We start from the raw sequence: 20,780 nt of genomic DNA, 5'->3' as shown, positions 1-20,780 counted from the left end.
AGTCAGAAATGCTGCTAAGTTCGATTCTAGAGCTTAAATTTTGTAATTCTTCTTAGTTTAAGAGATTCTCGAGGTTATTGCATGTGTGGAAATGAAATAAAGCACGAACGCCGACGTCTCCCGGTGTTTATAAGCACTGCAAAGTACCCAACAATTCGTAGCTGTGATGAACAGGCATTCGATAATATGAGTGAGGAAAGTGGAAAAAACTTTTTCGTGAAGAAATCGTTGCAGCCTGTTCCACATCAAGGCATGGTTGAGCAGGCCAAAAAAACATGGTGGCTTCAGACCCCAGTTAGGAAACCCAGGATACACCTGAAGACTCCACAGAACGAGGTGGCCGAGGAGTGCCTGATGAAGGATATAATTAAATAAGGCCATTGTGTTCAAAAGGGGTGCTTTAATCAACTCAAACACCCAATTTTCACTCATGCCCTTCCTGAGTACGAGTTTTCTTCGTATGCATGTAAGGTTTCAGGCTTCTAAGTTTTATAGTTGTGGAGTTATGGAGGAGACATACTGACACACACATACAGACAGACACACAGGCAGACACACACAGTTATTGGTATAGATAACTGTTCTGCAAACATTTTGCATTTTTTCAGCAGCATGACATCATGGTTGATGTCATCACATTACATAATTCTCCATCATGAAAGTGTGTATATATACAGTATACGAGGTCCATCTAAAAAGTAACGGGACTGAGCTTGCTGTGTGCTCGACTTACACAACTTGAATGAACGGGTTGCGTCACAGTCTTTCGCAACATTCCAGCAATATATATGATTGGTGATGGTTGACTGCGCTCATTGTGTGATTTTTTACACGTTGTGCTTTACACGTTGTCTAGTCTGGCTCTTTGCTCATGACTCAGAGCGCGACGACTCAATCTGAAGTTTCTTGCCAAGCTTGGCAAAACTCCTTCCGAATTCTTCGTCATGCTGCAGCAAGTCTACGGGGAAGAATCGATGTCACGTACACGTGCATTTGAATGTTACACGAGGTTCAAAGAGGGACTGGAGGTGGTTGAAGACGATCTACGGTGTGGAAGACCTTCAACGAGCAGAACAGCGGACAACATCGAGCGTGTGAAGCAGATGGTGCGTGCAAATCATCGACTCACGGTGCGGATGATTGTTGAGGAACTTTCCATCAACAAGGACACTGTCTGGAGCATCGTCACTGAAAATATCGAAATGCGCAAGGTGTGCGCAAAGATGGTCCCCAAGCTGTTGTCCGAGGAGCAGAAACAGCAAAGAGTCACTGTCTGTCAAGACATTATCGAGCGCCTCGAGGTCGATCCAGTCCTGCTCAGGAGAGTCATTACTGGCGATGAATTGTGGATATTCGAATACGATCCCGAGACCAAACAGCAGAGTCGTCAGTGGAAAAGTCCAGCATCACCAAGACCAAAGAAAGCAAGGATGTCGAAGTCGAAGGTCAAGGTGATGCTCATCGCATTTTTTGACATCAAGGGCATTGTCCACTTCGAGTTTCTACCACAGGGTCAAACAGTGAATCAATACGTGTACAAGGAGATCCTCCGGCGCCTCATGAGATCAGTCTGGGACAAGAGGAGGGATCTGTGGGAGAACAACACCTGGGTGCTCCACCATGACAACGCCCCTGCTCACAGTGCCCTGAGCATCCGACAGTTTCTGGTGGAGAGGAACGTTTCAACTCTGGAGCAACCTCCGTATTCGCCAGACTTGGCCCCTTGTGATTTTTTTCCTATTCCCCAAACTCAAGGGGGTGATCAAGGGGACCCGATTTCCTGATGTGGAGGCCATCAAAAGGGCCGTGACGACGGAGCTCCGGAGGATTCCAGAAGAAGCCTTCCGGGGGTGCATCGAAGCCTGGAAGAAGAGGATGGACCAGAATGTGAGACTGGAGGGAAACTATTTTGAAGGGGACAAGGTGTGATTTCAATATATGTTTTGGAATAAAATTTCTGTGAAGTCAGTCCCGTTACTTTTTAGAAGAACCTTGTATGTATATCAGATCCCGTTACTGTTGTGGATACCAGGAAGCAAGTGCCACACTAGCTACTGCTGCATCTTGACCAATAGGAAATGCTTGCCACACATTAACTTGTCTATGTGGCATACAAAACAGTTCTGGAGCAGCCAGGAACAAATAAAAATTTTAAAACGCTCCTCTTGGTAAACAGTTGTACAGGCTACACCTATTGGGTATAAGCTAAGGAAAGATGTAGGGGGCTGTAGCTTCCGGTCGGTGTGTGAACCAGTGACATTCTACCAACATGCATCTCACTGTTCTTGAAGAAACTTGTTCGGCATCACATCCCACACTATCACATGTTATTTGCATTTTATGACCCATACATTTAGCTCGGTGATTGACAAGATTTCTCATGGATCATCATCCATGAGGTATTGAAAATATCCTGACGGACATTACATCACATTTGGTGAGTTTGGGCTTTCTTCCTAAACCGCAACTACCGGATTTGTGTATTCTCCTGAGAGTCCTGTAAAGAACTTCTGTTCAAACATGAGATCAGTCTGCAATCTGACGTGTGGAGTTACCTTCACTGGTGAACATTTGGATTTCAATATGCTTGTCATATGATGTTTCCTTTCCAAGTGCCACAGTATATTCAGCAAAAAACAATAGCAACACCTATACCTTTATCGTTCTGCAGGTGTGACACTTTATGATTGCTTGAATGACAACCGATCACAACAGGGTCAAGTATATCAAGACATGACTGGACCACGGAGCATTAGATACCATTACGGACTTGAGTCGCGGACTTGTTTTGCATCAGATTGCATTCTATCATGTGTTATTTACATTTTATACACAGATTATACTCGATTACATAATTATTTCCAACGATCGAAGAACCTTTCCTGATGAGCGAGTCAATTGCCTCAACAGTGGCGTATTTTCGCACGACTTGAAATCTCCCTTGGAGGTTATCAATGAGAACTGTCTGGAAGCGGCTTCGTGCTACAGGTTCGAGCCAGGAAACCGATAAGGTACCCTCTTCTAACCCCTGAACACAAAGCAGCCAGCTTGGGATGGCGCCAGGTATGACAACACTAGAATTTTGCATCCTGGATGAAGATCCGGTGGTCTTATTCGAGGCTGCTTTGCACCAGCAACTCCCTTTGAATTTTCTCTGGCAACTTCTTCAGGAGATGAGGAGGATTAAGGCAAGTAGTTATTTCAATAATGCTTTCATACAATATTGACCTTTTGAGACATTCTTTCCATCGAGACATCATTGGATATTGTTCGTCACTGGTCGTGAGCCCGATGTTACTGGAGGTGTTGCCAGCAACCCCCTTCTAAAGTCATCATGCTTATGGTGTAAAACAATGCCAATAGAGAGATCAATATTTTGTGATTAAAATAAATAAGGAAAACTTTAATTTGTCTGAAGTCATTTGTCGAATACATACTTTGCCAACAATGTGGTTGTATGTTTAATAAATGTTAGTTTCTGAAAATTTTATTGTTATTGCTCTGATCCAGAAAAATGTATTTTCCATGTGTGTGTATATGTGTGTGTGTGTGTGTGTGTGTGTGTGTGTGTGTGTGTGTGTGTGTGTGTGTGTGTGTGTGTGTGTGTGTGTGTGTGTGTGTGTGTGTGTGTGTGCTTACATGTATTTGACATAATTTATATAAAGAGTGTTCAAAGGGCTCGATGAATGACACCCACTATAGAGTCCAAGATCAGCAAACACTTTTTTCTTCAAAATACAAATGTAAACAGGATGGTCTTCACAGAATACATACCCCATGCAGTTTTGAGAGGGACTTGGTGTGAGCCAACTTTTTTGTTTTTAAAGGTTTTTTTTTCCCCCTTTGATCCAATATGGTCGCCAGACCACGTAACCGGTGACGTCGTCTTTATCAAAACATATTTCCCATGGGTAGTTGATCAATTAGTTAAATTTTGCATTGATTGGTTAAGCGGTTTCTTCGACGAAGATTTTCCCTTCGATCCAATATGGCTGCCAGACCACATGACACATGATGGTCATTTTAATGAAAATCCTGTTCAAATTTCAAGTCAATCGGATGAAAATTGACAATTTTCAAAATCCCTGCCCATGGTGACTTCAAAATTAATTGGGAGTGGAATTCAATGACCAAATGTGCAAATCCTCTTCAAATTTCAAGTCAATTGGATGAAAATTGACAATTTTAGAAATTCGGTCTCTGCTGACCTTTTGGCCGAGGTTGACCTCAAAAAATAATGAGTGAGTGAATTCAGTGAGGTGATCTGAAAATCCTGTTCAAATTTCAGGTCAATTGGATGAAAATTGACAATTTAAAAAATTTGGCCTTTGTTGACTTTTTGGCCTATGTTGATCTCAAAAATAAGTGGTAGTTGAATTCAATGACCAAATGCGCAAATCCTGTTCAAATTTCAAGTCATTTGGATGAAAATTGACAATTAAAAAAATTTGGCCTACGTTGACCTCAAAAATAGTTGGTGATTGAATTTAGTGAGGTGATATGAAAATACTATTCAAATTTCAAATAAATTGGATGAAAAATGACAATTTTAGAAATGTCGGCCTATGTTGACCTTTTGGCCTATGTTGATCTCAAAAATAATTGGTGGTTGAATTCAGTGACATATGCAAATCCTCTTCAAATTTCAAGTCAATCGGATGAAAGTTGAGGATTTTCTAAAATTGACCTATCTTGACCTTTGGCCTATGTTGACTTCAAAAGAATGACTGCTGTATCACATGGTCTTGTAACATTGTGGTAAAGTTTCTATTCCTCTGCTGAACGATTTTCGATGTGTGCTCTTGACAAAATGCAAACACTACGTACGACGTATACCATACGTACGTACACAACCGATCGCTTAACCTTGCTTTTCACTTTGCGAGCGCGGGGTAATAATACAGAAAAATAGTTGTGCTCAATAAGTCTTTGTTCTAAAAACAAGCTCAAATGAGCGAAGATCCTCGTCCTCTTAATGATGACGTCATAAAAATGAATACGACGTCATTGTGATGTATCAGGTTTGCGATAAATTATCTGTGCTAATGCCCAGCTTGATTCCCGTAAACGAAATTCAAACAGCTTGCCTAGTTTCGGAGATAATGGAATAGGCGATTTCCATTAGCGGCGATATTATGACGTCGACTTTTTTTCTAGGAAGAATTTCCAAAATCAGAGATGGTTACTGCCTGCGCGTAGGCTTTCTGCATATACATGGTGAGTTTAACGAAGATCTGATGAAAACTCTGGGTTGTGAAACAAAAAATGTCAAAAAATAGGAATGACGTCATTAAAATTGATATGATGTCATTGTGATGTATCATATGTGCGGTAATTCATCTGTGCTAATGCCCTGTTCGATTCCCGCAAACAGAATTCAAAAAGCTTGCCGAGTTTCGGAGATAATTTTTTAGGCGATTTCCGTTAGCGGAGATATTTTGACGTCATAACTTTTTTTCTAGGAGGAATTTTCTAAATCGGAGATCGTTACTGTCTGCGCAGGGTATTTTTACATGTATATGTCAAGTTTCAGGAAGTTTCGATGAAAACTGTAGACTGTGAAACAAAAAAGTCCACAAGAAGAAGAAGAACAACAACGTGAGTAAGACTTAGAGATCCTCCACGAGGATCTAAAAAACAGACTCATGCTGAACTATTGAGTCTCTCTCATTTGTAGACCTTTTTGAATGTGAGTATCAGATTGGGTGTAAGTGTCATAACACAGTCAGCTTGCCCACTCCCATTGACAAAAGGCTTGCCCGCTCCTAATTATTTTTACAAATTGTAATGAGCCTCGAGTGGACTGAAAGTCGATAGTTATTCAGTGAAATGTCACCGAGCACCATGCAGTGGAGCACAAGTCCAACATTCAAAGGAAATGCAATCATCATTCTGTGCACTTTAAGTCAAACTTTGTTAAGCTCAGAGTGACAAGGTGTGAGGGGAAAAAAATACGGGAAACACAATCACGTGTCAAGCGGGATACCGTAGGACCCATTTCCCATTGTGCGGTTGTAACCCCCATTGTGAATTACTTACTGTGAGGTGCAAAAGTACAAGTCCACTTAAATCAACACCAAGCTTTCTCAAATCACGATTTCAAACACAAATTTGTCATTATGTCGAACAAATGTATCCATATTATATTTTAACATATTAAGAGAAAGATAAAAATTTATGTGAGCAGTCTGATTATGCTCTGGAGTGCATGATAACACTTTGTTGGTCATAGATTGACTCAACATAATCTAAAAACAAATCAAATCAATCCCAAATGGGATTGAAGTTGTTCTCAAGGTAAAAGGGCTCACACTGATAATTATTTATTGATCATATATATATATATATATATATATATATATATATATATATATATATATATACATATATATATATATATACATATATATATATATATACATATATATATATATATACATATATATATATATACATATATATATATATACATATATATATATATATATATATATATATATATATATATATATATATATATATATATATATATATGTAAAGACAGATTTGAATTGTCTTATCATCGCAAGTGTTATGATATCCTTTAGAGTTAATGGAAAATCCCTTGAAAGTGTTTTTGGTTTCATTTTGCAATGATTTATTTTATCACGTCTCGATTAATAAATTTCCTCCTGGATCAAACTTTTGCACCACACTGTATGTTATTGTGAGAAGTTTGCTTTAAAGTTATATTTTGAACGACCGGGGTATGCTTACACATTGCAAGCAACAAGGAACCGTGCTTTCCCATTGTCTCGGGTCGCTCACCTGCATTTGTTTTTTTTTTCCCCATTTATTTATTACTTGCAAAATCGAAGATTTTTCAAGTACATTGGTCAGTCGATTTTTACTTCACGGAAAAAAAATTGAATTTTTTTTTTTTGCCAAGTATGTTGATCTGTAGCATTTGTCTGTCTGCCTGATTGTTTGTTTGCCTGCTTGTTTGTTCGTCACACAATTTTTGGCTGCAGTTTTCAAAGCTTTGAAATTTTTTTGTGTGTGGGTGACCGGCCAAGGATGGCAACGCTTAATTTTGGCGAAGATCCGAATCCAGATCCGGATCTAAGAATTTTTAAAGTGATTCTTCACCATTGAGAGATGGGACCAAAAATGATACATAGCACAATATCTCAAAAGGTTGTGGATGGATTCACACAAAACTTGGACAGGTTGGGAATGCCACAAGGAAGAATTGATTCAATTTTGGTGAAGATCCAAATCCAGATCTGGATACAATAATTATTTCATTTGTAACTGCTTCTTCACCATTGAGAGACGGAGCGAAAAACGATATTGCATGATATCTCAAAAAGCTAAAGATGGATTCGGATGAAACTTGGTGGTCAGGTTGGGTGTGTGACAAGGACCAATTCATTCGATTTTGGTGAAGATCTGAATCTGGATCCGGATTCGAGAATTTTTAAAGTGATTCTTCACCGTTGAGATATCGGGCCAAAATGATATTATCGGACAATATCTCAAAAGGTTATGGATGGATTCGCATGAAACTTGGTGGACAGGCTGGGTGTGTGACAAGGACGAATTGATTCAATTTTGGTGAAGGTTCGAATCCAGATCCAGACAGGAAAATTCTTTAAAGTGATTCTTCACGATTGAGGGTGGGGCCAAAAACGATGTATCGCATGTTATCTCAAAAAGTTGAGGATGACTTGCAACAAAATGAGGGGGAATAATTGGTTAGGTGAGAAGAACAAACTGATTCAATTTATGTTAAAGTCCGGATTCAGATCCGACCTATCAGCGGCATACAAAATGTAAACTAATCAGCCTGGTGGAGGTATGTGCTCTTCAGATTGCCATTCCGTTTCGCCAAGTTATCACTTTATGCGTGATTTTTCATGTTATTCTGTCTGTCTGTCTGTTTGTTAATTGCCGGAATCCTTCGGATTTCGGCAATTATGTTGGTTGGTTGTGTGTGTCATTCTGTGTGTCTGTCTGTCTGTCTGTCTGTCTGTTTGTGTGTTTGTTTACCCTGTAGCAGCCACAACGTTTCAGGGATCATGACGAAACTGGGTACAGACGTCGACCATGGTCCAACTTAGACACTTGTCGTTTTAGTGAATCTTGGTCAAAGGTCAAGGTCACCAAAAAACCGAAATTCGTATTTTTGCAATAACGTCCGCTAAAATGGTCGTCTCGACTTCAAACCAAATCCAAAATGTGCATCTTCCAATTCTGCATCCAACCATACGTCTCATCGGGGTGTCACACCAACACCCTTCTCAGCGGTCGGGGGTCGAATGTCAGGGGGGTCAGGTCACAACTTTCAAATTGCGATAAAAACGCCATTTCAAGTCCGATTGGCTTCCAAGTTATGATCATGACCAAACTAAGTGCTATAACTCATTAAACAGAAGCACTATCGACTTATAAGAACCAAATTGATTTCCAGGTTTTTGTTTTTTCAAAAGATCATGGAGATATGACAAAGTTATTCCGGCAATTCTTTGCCCAACGAGCAATTTCATTTGTTTGTTTGTCTGTTTATCGCCAACAGGTCACAATTTTAAACCGATTGTCACAAAACTTCACCACATGGTAGAGTTTTGCAAGAAGCCTATTCTTTTTGAGCTCAAAAGGTCAACATAGGCCAAAGGTCAACAACTTAGGTGAGATCCTCAATTTTCATCCGATTGACTTGAAATTTGAAGAGGATTTGCATATCAAGTCAATGAATTCAACCATCAATTATATTTGAGGTTAACATCGGCCAAACGGTCAACATCACCTGAATTTCTAAAATTGTCAATTTTCATCCGATTCACTTGAAATTTGAAGAGGAGTTGCATATTTGGTCATTGAATTCAACCAGCAATTATTTTTGAGGTCAAAATTTGTTTTATGGATTTTGCAAGGATCGTGCTCGGCACGACGTCATCTTTTTGTTTTTCTGTCTCTGTCTGTTTGTCTGTCAATCGCCTACAGGTCACAATTCAAAAACGATCGTCATGAAACTTTACCAAGTTGTAGAGGTAGTCTCAGCTGAGAAGCCTATTGATTTTGAGGTCAAAGGTCATCTTGAGGTCAAATTTCCAAAATTGGCATTTTTCATCCGATGGATTTGAAATTTGAACAGGATTTGCATATTGCGTCATTGAATTGGGAAACCAACTATTTTTGAGGTTAAAAGGTCAAAGGTCATCTCAAGTTCAAACTTCTAAAATCATCAAATTTTGACTGAAAAATCATCAATTTATATCCTATTAACTTGAAAGTTGAACAGTATTTGAATAGTCCATCACTGAATTGGGAAAGCAACTATTTTTGAGGTCAAAATGTCAACGTCAAACTTCTAAAATCATCAATTTCAATCTGAAAAATAATCAATTTTCATCCGAATGACCTGAGGTTTCATTGAGATTGTCAAATGTAATCTTAATGAAATGGACAATTTGATGCATCCATGGAAACCTTTGGAGAGGGGGAGGGGGGTGGGTTTTGCAAGTATCGTGCTCTGCACAACGTCTTTTTCTCGTTTTTTTTTCATTTATTTATTTTCATTTACGGATGCTTTTCGATGGTTCTGTGATTTTACCTGGTGTGTTGGCTTCGATGTTCGCCGGCACACAAAATTCCAGCTTTCTGCGCGACGCGGAAGGTTCCGAACGTTCATACCAGTCATTCAGTGAGTGGTTTGAATGAGCTTTATATATTACATATTAATATATTTTATATTGTAGGACTTTTAACTTGTGTATTTATCTCGCCAAGATCTGCACGACTAAATTATATGAAATAAAAATGAAATGTAAATTTCTGAAATACAAAAGTATTGTTCGTGCAGTTTTAACAACTGAATTCCATCATCGCTTTTTTCTACAGACAGTTAATCTCATTTGCAAATAAAAAATGAAAGCAATGAAATATATTTAGAAACGGTTACATCAATCCCATAAGAGGGTTTCTGACTACTGCTTGGTTTTATTGACGGTACACTGTTGCCATGATGGAGGTGTACGCAAATGCACTGTGTGCTGCCTTTCCTTTTCCAAATATTGTTCAGAGTAATGAAAAATCCAGACAAATGGCATCCTGGAAAGATATTAAACTCGATGCCAGACATTTGGGTAAAACACGGGATGATCCCATTAAATACGGCACAGTTGGGCTGTGTTCCGTTTGCAAGCAGCTTGCTCTTGGTTTCTCAGCCAGTCAATCCATATCAACCACTTTGCAAGCCACTCGCCGAGCCACTCGGCAAGTGGAGCAAACGATTCAGAGAGTTGCTTCGTTATGTGAGCAAAAATGGCCACCACAGTCAAATTCAAAACGATACGACAACCAATGAAATGTTCAGAGGCATACCCATGTTATATATACTCATAATATTATTGAAATGTGCATTTCATACTTTGATTCCCTATTGCTTTATCTTTCTTTTCCTCTTCCTCGTATGGTACTCTCTGTGGCCGCTGCGAACACAATACATTTGTTTGGAGAAGTTGTCACAAGAGGATCAAGCAAAAGTGAAAACGACGGTCGAGACAGCATTTTCTCAGGTACCACGAAAGCATTGTTTACATGGAGACCGCCATATTGTTAAGCGGTGCCGAGTGCTTCGTTCCATTGGAATGTTTCCTTGAGCACTTTGAATCAAGCAAGCTGCTTGGCAAGCAATTGTAAGCTGCTTGCTAACGGAACACACCCCTGGTCAGCTTGGTTCGGCCAAATGCAATATTTTCATTCACCCAAATGATATTGTCTTATTGCATTTGACAAAGCCTAGCGTCGGCTTAACAGTTAAGGTGGCTGGCTTGAGATCTTAGGGTCTTGAGTTTGAGCCTCTGCCGTGCCATTGAAATAACACCAGGTGGGTTGACTCAGCCTGTCATCCTTCCGAGGTTGGCAAAATGAGTCCCAACTTACTGGTAACAGAGGCACTGCATCAGTGGCACATCCACGCTTCCAGAAATAATGCAACCAGCAGCCACAGGCTGCACACGAAACAACAATATTGCATTTGACTTCATAGACCACTTAATAATGCGTCTCCGTCTTATTGCATGTTTATCTTCACAACACTTTACCTTATTTTAAAACTGACTTACTTCCTCCAATCATTAATCTTGTTTGCAAACCTCATTTATTTACCGCAGCAGCAGAAGACGGCAGAGCCATCCAACGGCTGCCCATTTTGCGGCTTCCATTGTGGATTTTCTTTCTCTACATCTACCCACAGGGCCTCAGCTTTGCGAGTCGCCAGAGATTCGGGCAAGAATTGGGCCCGAAGGAGAGATTTAGGCATTTGGGCCAATCTGTATCGGGAGCAGTGGGAGTCGGAATGGTGGGAAATGGAAAGTGAGTGGTCAAGCATAAGATAAAGAGGGGAGCAGACAGGAGCCAAGTGAGGGAAAGGAGCTGAGGAAGAAGGGAGAGGAGTTGAGGGGTGGGGTGGGAGAGGAGTCTTCAAGGGAGAGAAAGGGAGGTGTCAAGGGGGTGAGGAAGACTGTTGAGGAGTTGGGGAGAGGAAGGGAGGAAGAGGAGGATGCAAGGGTAATGAGTCGACTCTGGAGAGGAAGCGAGCGGGGAGGGATTGTGGAATGAGTGGGTGAGAAAAAGACAGAAAGAGAGAAAGAGAGACAGAGAATGAGATTATAAACAGGAGGTTAATGTGGCAAGTCCAACATGTGAGCTCAGCAGTGCTGTTGAGTGACGACAACGTCCCAATTATATATACGATGGTATTTTCTCTGTGAGCTCAAAATAATGTTTTTTATTATCAGGATGCGAAATTCAGATGTGTAGTTTGAATGTTGGAATGATGGAGGGGAAACGAGTTGAGGTGTGTGTGTGTGTGTGTGTGTGTGTGTGTGTGTGTGTGTGTGTGTGTGTGTGTGTGTGTGTGTGTGTGTGTGTGTGTGTGTGTGTGTGTGTGTGTGTGTGTGTGTGTGTGTGTGTGTGTGTGTGTGTGTGTGTGTACACAGGAGACCAAGTGTTCACGTGACAGAGTGAGGAGGATGGAAGGAGGGTATAAGATGTTGCACACAGGAGGAAATTGAAGAGGAAACAAAGTTGAGATCTTAGTATCAGAAGAGATCGGAAGGGAGACGTTTAGAGTAGAGATTTAGAAGGGATGGATATTTATGGCACAGCCGATTGTATGTCAACAGCTGATGTGTGTTTTGTCAGTGTACAGGCCACGGGTGGGAAGGACTGAGGCAGAGAAACTGGACTTCAGGGATGCACTGGAGATATTTATGGGAATGTTTGAACTGAATGTGACGCTATACATCACAAGTGACTTCAACACGCCTGTGGGAGTCAGGTCAGGTCAGGAATGGGAGCATGCACTGGAGCAGCACGTCGCCGCTTCCACTTTCCACCGGTACTCCAGGGTGTCACCGTCTGGCCATCCCCCAAGCAGATGCCTGGCCCATCCCCATCTCCTTGAGATGCCGATCAACCTGCTGCAACCACGAGGCACGTGGTCAGCCCATTGGCCCCCTCCACTCACACGGCTCCCTCGCTGAGAGAATCTGGTGAGCAGGATCAGCGTCAGGAAAACGAGCCACATGTCCAAACAGCCGCAGTTGATGTTCATGGACCATGCAGTAGCAAATCTCATTTGAGTCTCTCTCAGCAACCGCTCTTTGAACACAAAGTCCGACCAGCAGTCGCCAAGGATTCTCCGAAGAGACCTGGCACCAAAGGAATGAAGTCTCTGTCTCAGATCCCTAGTCAGAGTCCAACTCTCACATCCGTAGAGAAAGACTGGAAGCACCAAGGACCTGAAGACTCGGGACTTTCGTCCTCCTGCATAGGTACCGGCAGCATCACACCCCATGATCCAGTGAATCCATGACTCCCCAGGCCCGACCCAGACGTCGATTGACCTCTGGCTCACAACCAAGGAGACATGAATATCACTGCCAAGGAAAGTGAATCTCTCCGTGACATCAACATCCTCACCACAAACAGGTACAGACAAGATATCAGCATCCAAGATGTCACTGGAAGCCTGAATCTTAGTTTTAACCCAGGAAAGCCATAATCCCAGCGGCCCCAACTCCTCATTCAGCACCTCGAGGGCCCCCAAAAGGATATCTAAAGTCTCCGCAAAGATGACTGCATCATCTGTGAAATCAAGGTCAGAGATCTTGACATTACCAAACGATGCACCGCAGCTTGATCTCTCCGACATCCTCCCAAGAATCCAGTCCATACAAGTGCTGAAAAGTGTGGGGGGCCAGACGACACCCCTGAGGAACTCCAGTAACAACTGGAAATAAGTCAGAGATGGTACCACTACATCTCACAGCACTCTCAGTACCAGAGTATAGTTCAGACATCAGATTGATCAGTTTTGATGGCACCCCATGAAGACCAAGAATCCCCCAGAGGACATCCCGATTCACTGAATCAAACGTTTTGAAGAGATCAAACTAGGCTTCAAACAACCCCTGCCGAAACTCTCGTCTGCGTTCGGTGAGGACCCGAAGAGCAAGAATACGGTCAATTGTTGACCTCTTTGGTGTAAAGCCTGACTGCTCTGGATGCTGGTGCTCAAGCAGATGGTGGCGAACCCGATCAACAATTGTCCGAGCAAAGACCTTGCCCGGCAATGAGAGTAGCGTCACACCTCGGTAGCGTCACACCTCGGGACAACAAGGCCCCTCTTCCAGTTCCTTGGGATGATGCCTGTGTTCCAGGCAGAGCATAGAACTGCATGCAGCGACACAAGTACAGCATTTCCACCAGCCTTGAGAAGTTCAGCATGGATGCCACAGACCCAGGAGCTCTACCCCATTTCAACCGGTTCACCGCAGCCTGTGTTTCCACAAACGAACGTGGATCACAGTTGATTGGAGGGTCAGTAATAGGGATAGTAACATCCCTTACAACCAACTCAACAGCTGGTGGATCAGCCTGGTACAACCGATCAAAGTAACCGGCCCAGCCGGCCTTCACTTTGGACTCTGTCAAGAGCCCAACACTCTCCGCTCTAACTGCCGTACACTGAAGGATGGGCTTGAATGAACGCAATGCGTGAATTTCCCTGTAAGCAGGACAAGAATCACTCAACCACAGGTGATGCTCTTCCCTCAGATTCCTTGCACATAGGCCTCCTTGTCCAACCTTAGCACATGTACAGTTTTACACCTCAGCTCCCTGAACAGCTCAGCTCTGCAATTAACCCTGGCCCTGCAACTCTGGTCATTGGTATCCAGTGTCCTTCGAGACACAAAATTCTTCTCCGCCCTTCGGTGAGTTCCAAGACATCCACTGGCAACATCAAGGACGGTGGTCTTGAAGGCACTCCAAAACACTTCAGGATCCCTCAACGCACCTAGACCCCCAAATCCCCACTCAGCCTGTTCTCAAACACCTCAGCTATACTCTCATCATTGAGCTTGTCACCATCCAGCCGAGGCTGGGATGGTACCATTCTCCTGGATTTCAGCTGCAACTTCAGAGTTACTACAACAAGTCTGTGGTTGGTATTGAGGAACTGAGCACTCCGTTAAACCCTACAGTTCTGGATCATCCTCCAGCGACCAATGAGCACATGGTCAATCTCCTTTGCCACACCACTGGCGTTGGAATTCCATGTCCAGCGATGAGCCTGTGGGCGCTGAAACCATCAACCCGCCACCATAAGTCCACAATTTCTTGCAAAATCAAGGAACTTAGTGCTATTCTGGTTCACAGTTCCAGACCCATGGGGACCGACACATGTCTTTCAGCCATCCCTATCAGTGATAGTCGATGCATTGAAATACCCCAAGATTAGAAGAGTATCTCGTCTGGGGCACTGATCAACACGGACTCAAGCGCTGCATGGAATGCCTCCTTCACAGTGAGATCACTCGTCTCAGTCAGAGCATATATGGAGACCATGGAAATGACACCCAAGGAGTGACGAATCCTTCGTCTTATAATACGCTCGCTGACCGGTGTTATCTCAATTATCATGAGTCAACTTATTGGACACAGCTACAGCAACTCCTTGGGCATGGTAACCATCGGAGTGACCAGACCAGTAATAGGTATGACCACCTGCCATGATCCCGCCACTATCCGGTCTCTGAACCTCAGAGAGTGCTGCCATCCCAATGTTCAAGTACCGGAGCTCAGATGATAGCAGAGACAGGTGATCATCTTCTTTTTGGGACAGGACATTCCAGGCACCCACCCAAAGGGACCGCCTCAGGTTAACCCGAGGAGACTGCCGTCTGGTGGACGACACCAGAGCACCACCCCGACACACACTACCGCAATCTAACCCGGAAAGGTTACCCCGTGTTTTTCCTCCTATCAACAAAGAGTGGGGGTTCCTGAAGGTTTTGCCCAAATCCTGTCATCAGGTGAGCTGCCCTGCGAAGGGCAGCTGCACAGGAGGTACTCCCACAGCTTTTCAGTTTTCTTTGTGTTTTTAGTGTGTTTTTTTTTTTCAGAGTGGAGTGTTTTGTGGTGGCCAGAGTGCAAATACTGCCACCAACCTCCTCGTAAAGGTGACCCACTACAGGAGGACATCCGCAGACACAGTTGGGCACCAGATATGGATGGCCTTTGGTTCACAAGGAGCCTCTCCACCCTTTGTCAGGTTTTTTTTTTTTGGCCTGTTGGGCGTCCATATCCACGCACCCTTCTCACCAGTTAAACCTAGTGGGGGAGATGGTTCAGCCCCCGACAACCCGACCATGAAACGGGTTCGTATGTGTTTACATGGTACCTGTAGCAAGTCACAGATCTGATCTGGCCCGACCTGACAATGAAACTAATGGATAAATTGTAAACTGAACTTATTGGAAACTGAACTAATTGTACCAATATGGAAAAAGAAGGGAGAAGTGAAAGATCTGAGGAAGTACCGAGGCATCATGGTTCTACGTCATGTAACGAAGCTCCAAGAGCAGATTTTTATATGGGAGTATGTGGAAAAGTGTGGAGCAGAAATAGGCGAAGAACAGTTGCAGTTCAGAAAGGAAAGAAGAACGGCAGATGGATTTCCTGTGCTGCAACAGTTGGTAGACAAGAGATTGGAGATGTTACAGGGAACGAGTTAGGATTTGTGGACCTTGGGAAGGCTTCCGGCATGATCGCGAGAGAGATGGTGATGGTGATGCTGAGATTGATGGGAGTACTGGTAGCAGAAGCTCGGATGTTGGGAAGCATGCATGAGGGAATGAAGGGAAGTACACTCAGCCCACTTCCACTCATTAGGGTGATGCACATTGTTACTCAGAAGGTCAGCACGTAAGGCATCCGAAGGAAACTACTGCATGCAGACAATCTGGCGATAGCCCAGAGCGAGCAGTGGATGCAGGAAGCACTGGAGGAGTGGAAGGACGGACTGAAGATGAGCCCGGAGAAGATGGAGGTAATGGGGGTCAGGCAGTCGAGAGAGAAACTGAACATCAGGTTAGAGGGAAAGGATATAAGGAAGGGAAATAGATTTGTGGACCTTGGGGAACGGTGACCAGTGATGACCATTCGGAGACAAGGGGTACATAGGAGGAGGATACAAGTGGATGCAAATGAATGGAAGAAAGTGGAGGGTTTCATGGTGGACAGAAAGATAGAAGTTGAAAGACAAAGTCATGTGGTTGTGTGTAACGCCAGCACACTTGTATGGTCTGAAGACAATGGCACTAACAAAGCAGCAACAACAGAGGCTGCAGGTCTGCAAGAACAACTTGGTCAGGAGGATTGCAGGAGTGAATACGGTAGATCGGAGGAGGATACAGGAACTGAGGGAGAGGATCAGTGTGATCAGAAGATTGTGAGAGTCGGCTGAAATGGGCAAGGAACCTGGTGCGGAAGGAGGAAGATAGACTTCTGAAAAGAGCAGGTGTGTTGAACGAGCAAGGCAGGAGAATAAAGGGTAGACTGTGGTTGAGATGGGAAGATTGTGTGAAGAGGGATGTCAGAAAGCTTGTGGTGGATGGAGAATGGAGAGAGATGGCTGGTGGTTGAGGGCGGTGGAAGGATGTTGAGGACAGGGCAGAGCAGCAGCTTTGTACCAATCAGCCTCACCCCATTTTAACGGATTTTGAGAAAGAATATGTTTCAGTATGTGGAAGGGGGAGGGTGGATTCAAAGAATATTTCAAGAACAGTATGGACCATGTGAATCGAGTAGCTTATACAGGAAGTCAGAGGAACTTTCAAGAGCTTTCAAGGAGGGAGGGGTCGGGTTGTTTGTTTTCAACAATGCCAAACCGAGATTGGTTTTGGCCTCCCCGAGGTTTGCTTCTTGGATAGGTTTTCGTTAACTCTTAGTCTATCTTTTATCATAGGCAACATTATAAAATCACATTATGAGTTGAACTCACCTCCCTGTCGTTGAGGAGGCCAACATAACCAGGTTTTATCTGGTTTGAAACCACAGCCTTTATTCTCATCCAGATCCAATGTGTGCATTCTTCTTCGTCTTCTTCTGTTCTTTTCTTTATTGGCATCTATAAGAATCAGTCAACAATTCAAGCCACCAAAAATGAGGAATGACTCCAAAGATGGTTATTAATATGAAAAACTAACTAAACTCAGATGTTCTATGAAATGCAACTTTAGTTTATGCCTTTGATATTTTGAGAAAATAATGGGCAGTAGGTATAGTTATGGCGAACTCATCAGGTGGAATGAAGAACTAGTCTTGCTGGTGAAGGCTTGTGTGGATCTGTGTTGGTAGACGAAGAACGATGGACGAAATCAACAGGATGTTGACAGGGGTGTGCAAACGGCTGTGGGAAGCAAGAAGCTGATCGGCTGTGAACTCTTCATTGGAGAAATACAGCAACTTCACTCCAACAGTTTGCACACCTCTATCAGTGTCTCATTAATTCCATCCATTCATCAGGAATTAATATCACGAGTGTTTAATTGCTTTTATAACAAAGGATAATTCGGCACTGTATTGTGAATTGTACAAATGGAAGAAGTTAAGCACGCGCTGCATTTTCTCTTTTAGAGGACACCCTTGGTCATCCAGATTGAGGCCTGTCTTTCACATCATTTGTTTGTTGATATTTATGGACCAGTCTGCTGACAGCAGTCTTAGGAAGCCAAGTTGACATCTAATTTCACTGTTGAACATCTCGGCATTAATCATCTCAATAATTTAATTGCCATCTTTCGGATTCAAGAAGTCTTCGACAGTCCATAGTAACACAGTTGGTCAACGGAAACGTGCAACCACACCGTGACCTTCTCCAAACGATGAGCAGGTGAAAGTGTTTTATCCAAGTTGATACCCTTGCCTTGCTGTACGTGCTGGGTGTGAAAAGTTGCGTTGGTCTTGTGGCCAATGGAAGATACAGCCTGTGCACGGAGGGTTCTTTTATTCATGTTTGAAGACGTTTGAATTTGATTCAATATATATTTCACAAACAGTGCAATGTTTTGGGAATGCTTAACTCTTTTCCACATGTATTATTTTGAGACTTGCTTTTTGGAATTTTTCTGCATATTTCTCCTAAAAACGATGAGAAAAATAAAAGTTTGGAGCTTTGAACTCAACGGTTTTTAGCAAGTTTGGCTGCATCTATAAATTTGTAGGGCTGTTTCAAAACTTTGTCAGATCTTGCATATCTTTTTTGACGAATATGCTCCCATCAACTCTCATGATATTCAAACGCAACCGGATGACCGTTGGTATACCGAGACCTTGCGCGCGTTGAAACGTGAGAAACATTCATGAGACAGGAAGTGGAGCAAGTCTGGTTTGACTGTTAATAAACAAGTACGACGCCAAAAATGTACTGAGTACCGCAAGCATTACCAAAAACCTAATTATTAAAGTGAGAGTTCTACCGAGACAGGATTAGAAACAGTGAAAAGCATGACAGATTACAAACCTTTGTGAGCATGACGTTCTCACAAGTAAAAGCTAGAACTTGCACAATGATTTGTTCTCTTCTTTCAAGAAAATGTCTGCAATTTTCAACTTGTGCTTGAGACGTCACAGTCAACCTCTGCTACGATGACTAATCTTATAGAAAAGAGCATTGGTTAATTTTTAGAGTACGAGCCAGTCTCAAAGCGAGTTTGACCATTTTTTGAAAAATCTGATGTGTTGAAGATAGTCAAGCATTTTAAGGTTAAGTCCAGTGCCCTTAACCGATTACACACACTGGTGACTAAATGGTATTTCAATGTACTTGTGCCTGCAATAACAGCCATCACTAACCACTCACTCTTGTCAGGCGTTTCCATCCCACCTCAAACTAGCTTTCTTGACACCAATTCTGAAGAAAGTCTTGATCCTAAATTCATGAAAAATTACTGCCTGGTTTCTGATTTTCCTCTCTTGGGCAAGGTTATTGAACGAGATGTACTTCAACAGCCACTCCATTACCTGAATGAGAACTGTCTTCTTGTAGAGTCACAGTCAGTGTTTCGGAAACATGACAGTGCAGAAACTGCTGTAGTTCGTGTTTACAGTGATTTACTCCAGTCCCATGATGGTCAAAGTGAAGCCATTCTTACACAGGATGTTCCAAAAAGACCCGGACAACTTTGGTTGTTAATATTGTTGTGGTTACCAGATTCGCAAACCACCATTCAGGTCCCTTAGGTGAGGTATCTCGGCAAGTATATGTGTAGTTAGGCCCAAACCCGTTGTCTAGTGGGAATACATGTCATTTATACGTGCTGCGACTCTTCAGGATAGCCGTTTTTCTTTTACTATCTTTATTTTGGACCAACCGCCATGATTACCACCACAACCACAACATCAACCACCAACCACAACGCCGCTTCACCACAACCGCCACGACCTTCACGTCACACCTCGCAACCGTAGCATCGCCACCGTTCTTGCCCCGCTGTGGGTGCCGGTGTTGGACTCGTGCAGGGCGCACGTTGAACAGCGTGTACAAAATCACGGATTTTGTGCTTCAAAAACGGATCAAAAACGACACACGCCCACTTTTTGCCGTCCAATCGGTGAGCGAGGGGCGATTTGGCCCCGCCTCCAGAACGATCGATATATGCAAATTTGTGGATCAAAAAGCCTTCACGCCCACTTTTTCTCGGGCCAATGGGGAGCGAGGTGAAAGGTCAAAGGGAGGGGGTCAAAGGCGAAGCTACGGGGGGATAAAAGGACGGTGTTCGTCAGTCAGCAGAACGAGAAGGAGTCGGAGGGTGGAGAGTCGAGTGTGGAAGTCTGGAGCCCGAAGCCTGCAGTAGCTGGAGAAGCTGAAGAGAGTCGAACGAGGGGAGCCCAAAGAAGAGTCCAGGGTGGAGAGTCCAGGGTGGAGAGTCCAGAGGCAGAGAGGCGGCAGCGGCGAAGGCAGACGAGGGGGTGCTCGCGTCGGTGCCAGGAGCTGCACGCCCGAGGGAGGCCGGCAGCGCGACCTGGCCGAGGTGGAGACGCACACCAGGGATAATAAAGATCCTCTATACCCCGAGCATCAGCAACCCCCTCCTGTTTCCCCCCGCGCTGAGATAGTGCGACCAAGGGGGCCCCTTTTTCCCACCCCCTGCCAGGCACTGTCCGCGAGGCCCGCGGAGTGCGGCGCCATCGCCGCTCCGCGTCTCATCACCAGACGGGTAGGCGTGACCCGGTCTCGGCCTCAGGCCTGCCTCATTCTTGGGGGATTTCTTTTCCTTGGTTTTGGGTATGTGTTGTCGGCGCCGTCTGTGAAGTAGAATTGTATAAGTGTTGCCGTGTGCTCGGTAGTCGGTATTAGCTCTGCATTGTTTTCGCTTTTATATTTGCTTTTTGTGTAAATGGAATTGTGTTTTTTCTGTGTGCATTTGGTGGAATTGTATTTGTGT

General features: G+C 43.5%; 1 protein-coding gene across 1 annotated transcript in view; it reads right to left on the bottom strand.

Moving 5' to 3' along the window:
* The window catches only part of LOC147031292 (POU domain, class 2, transcription factor 1-like), a 244,250-nt gene that overhangs the window by 34,482 nt on the left and 188,988 nt on the right, over nt 1-20,780 (bottom strand). The window contains exon 15 of the mRNA XM_085871924.1: nt 17,336-17,461. Coding sequence (XP_085728050.1) covers nt 17,336-17,461 — 126 coding nt within the window. The remainder of the gene's footprint in view (nt 1-17,335; nt 17,462-20,780) is intronic.

This window comes from Eptatretus burgeri, chromosome 2 (assembly GCF_056783735.1).
Source record: "Eptatretus burgeri isolate ZD-2024b chromosome 2, Ebu_testis_v1, whole genome shotgun sequence".
In the NCBI taxonomy this organism is placed as follows: domain Eukaryota; kingdom Metazoa; phylum Chordata; class Myxini; order Myxiniformes; family Myxinidae; genus Eptatretus; species Eptatretus burgeri.
The sequence above is the reverse complement of the archived record's forward strand: the minus strand, read 5'-3'. Positions and strand labels throughout refer to the sequence as shown.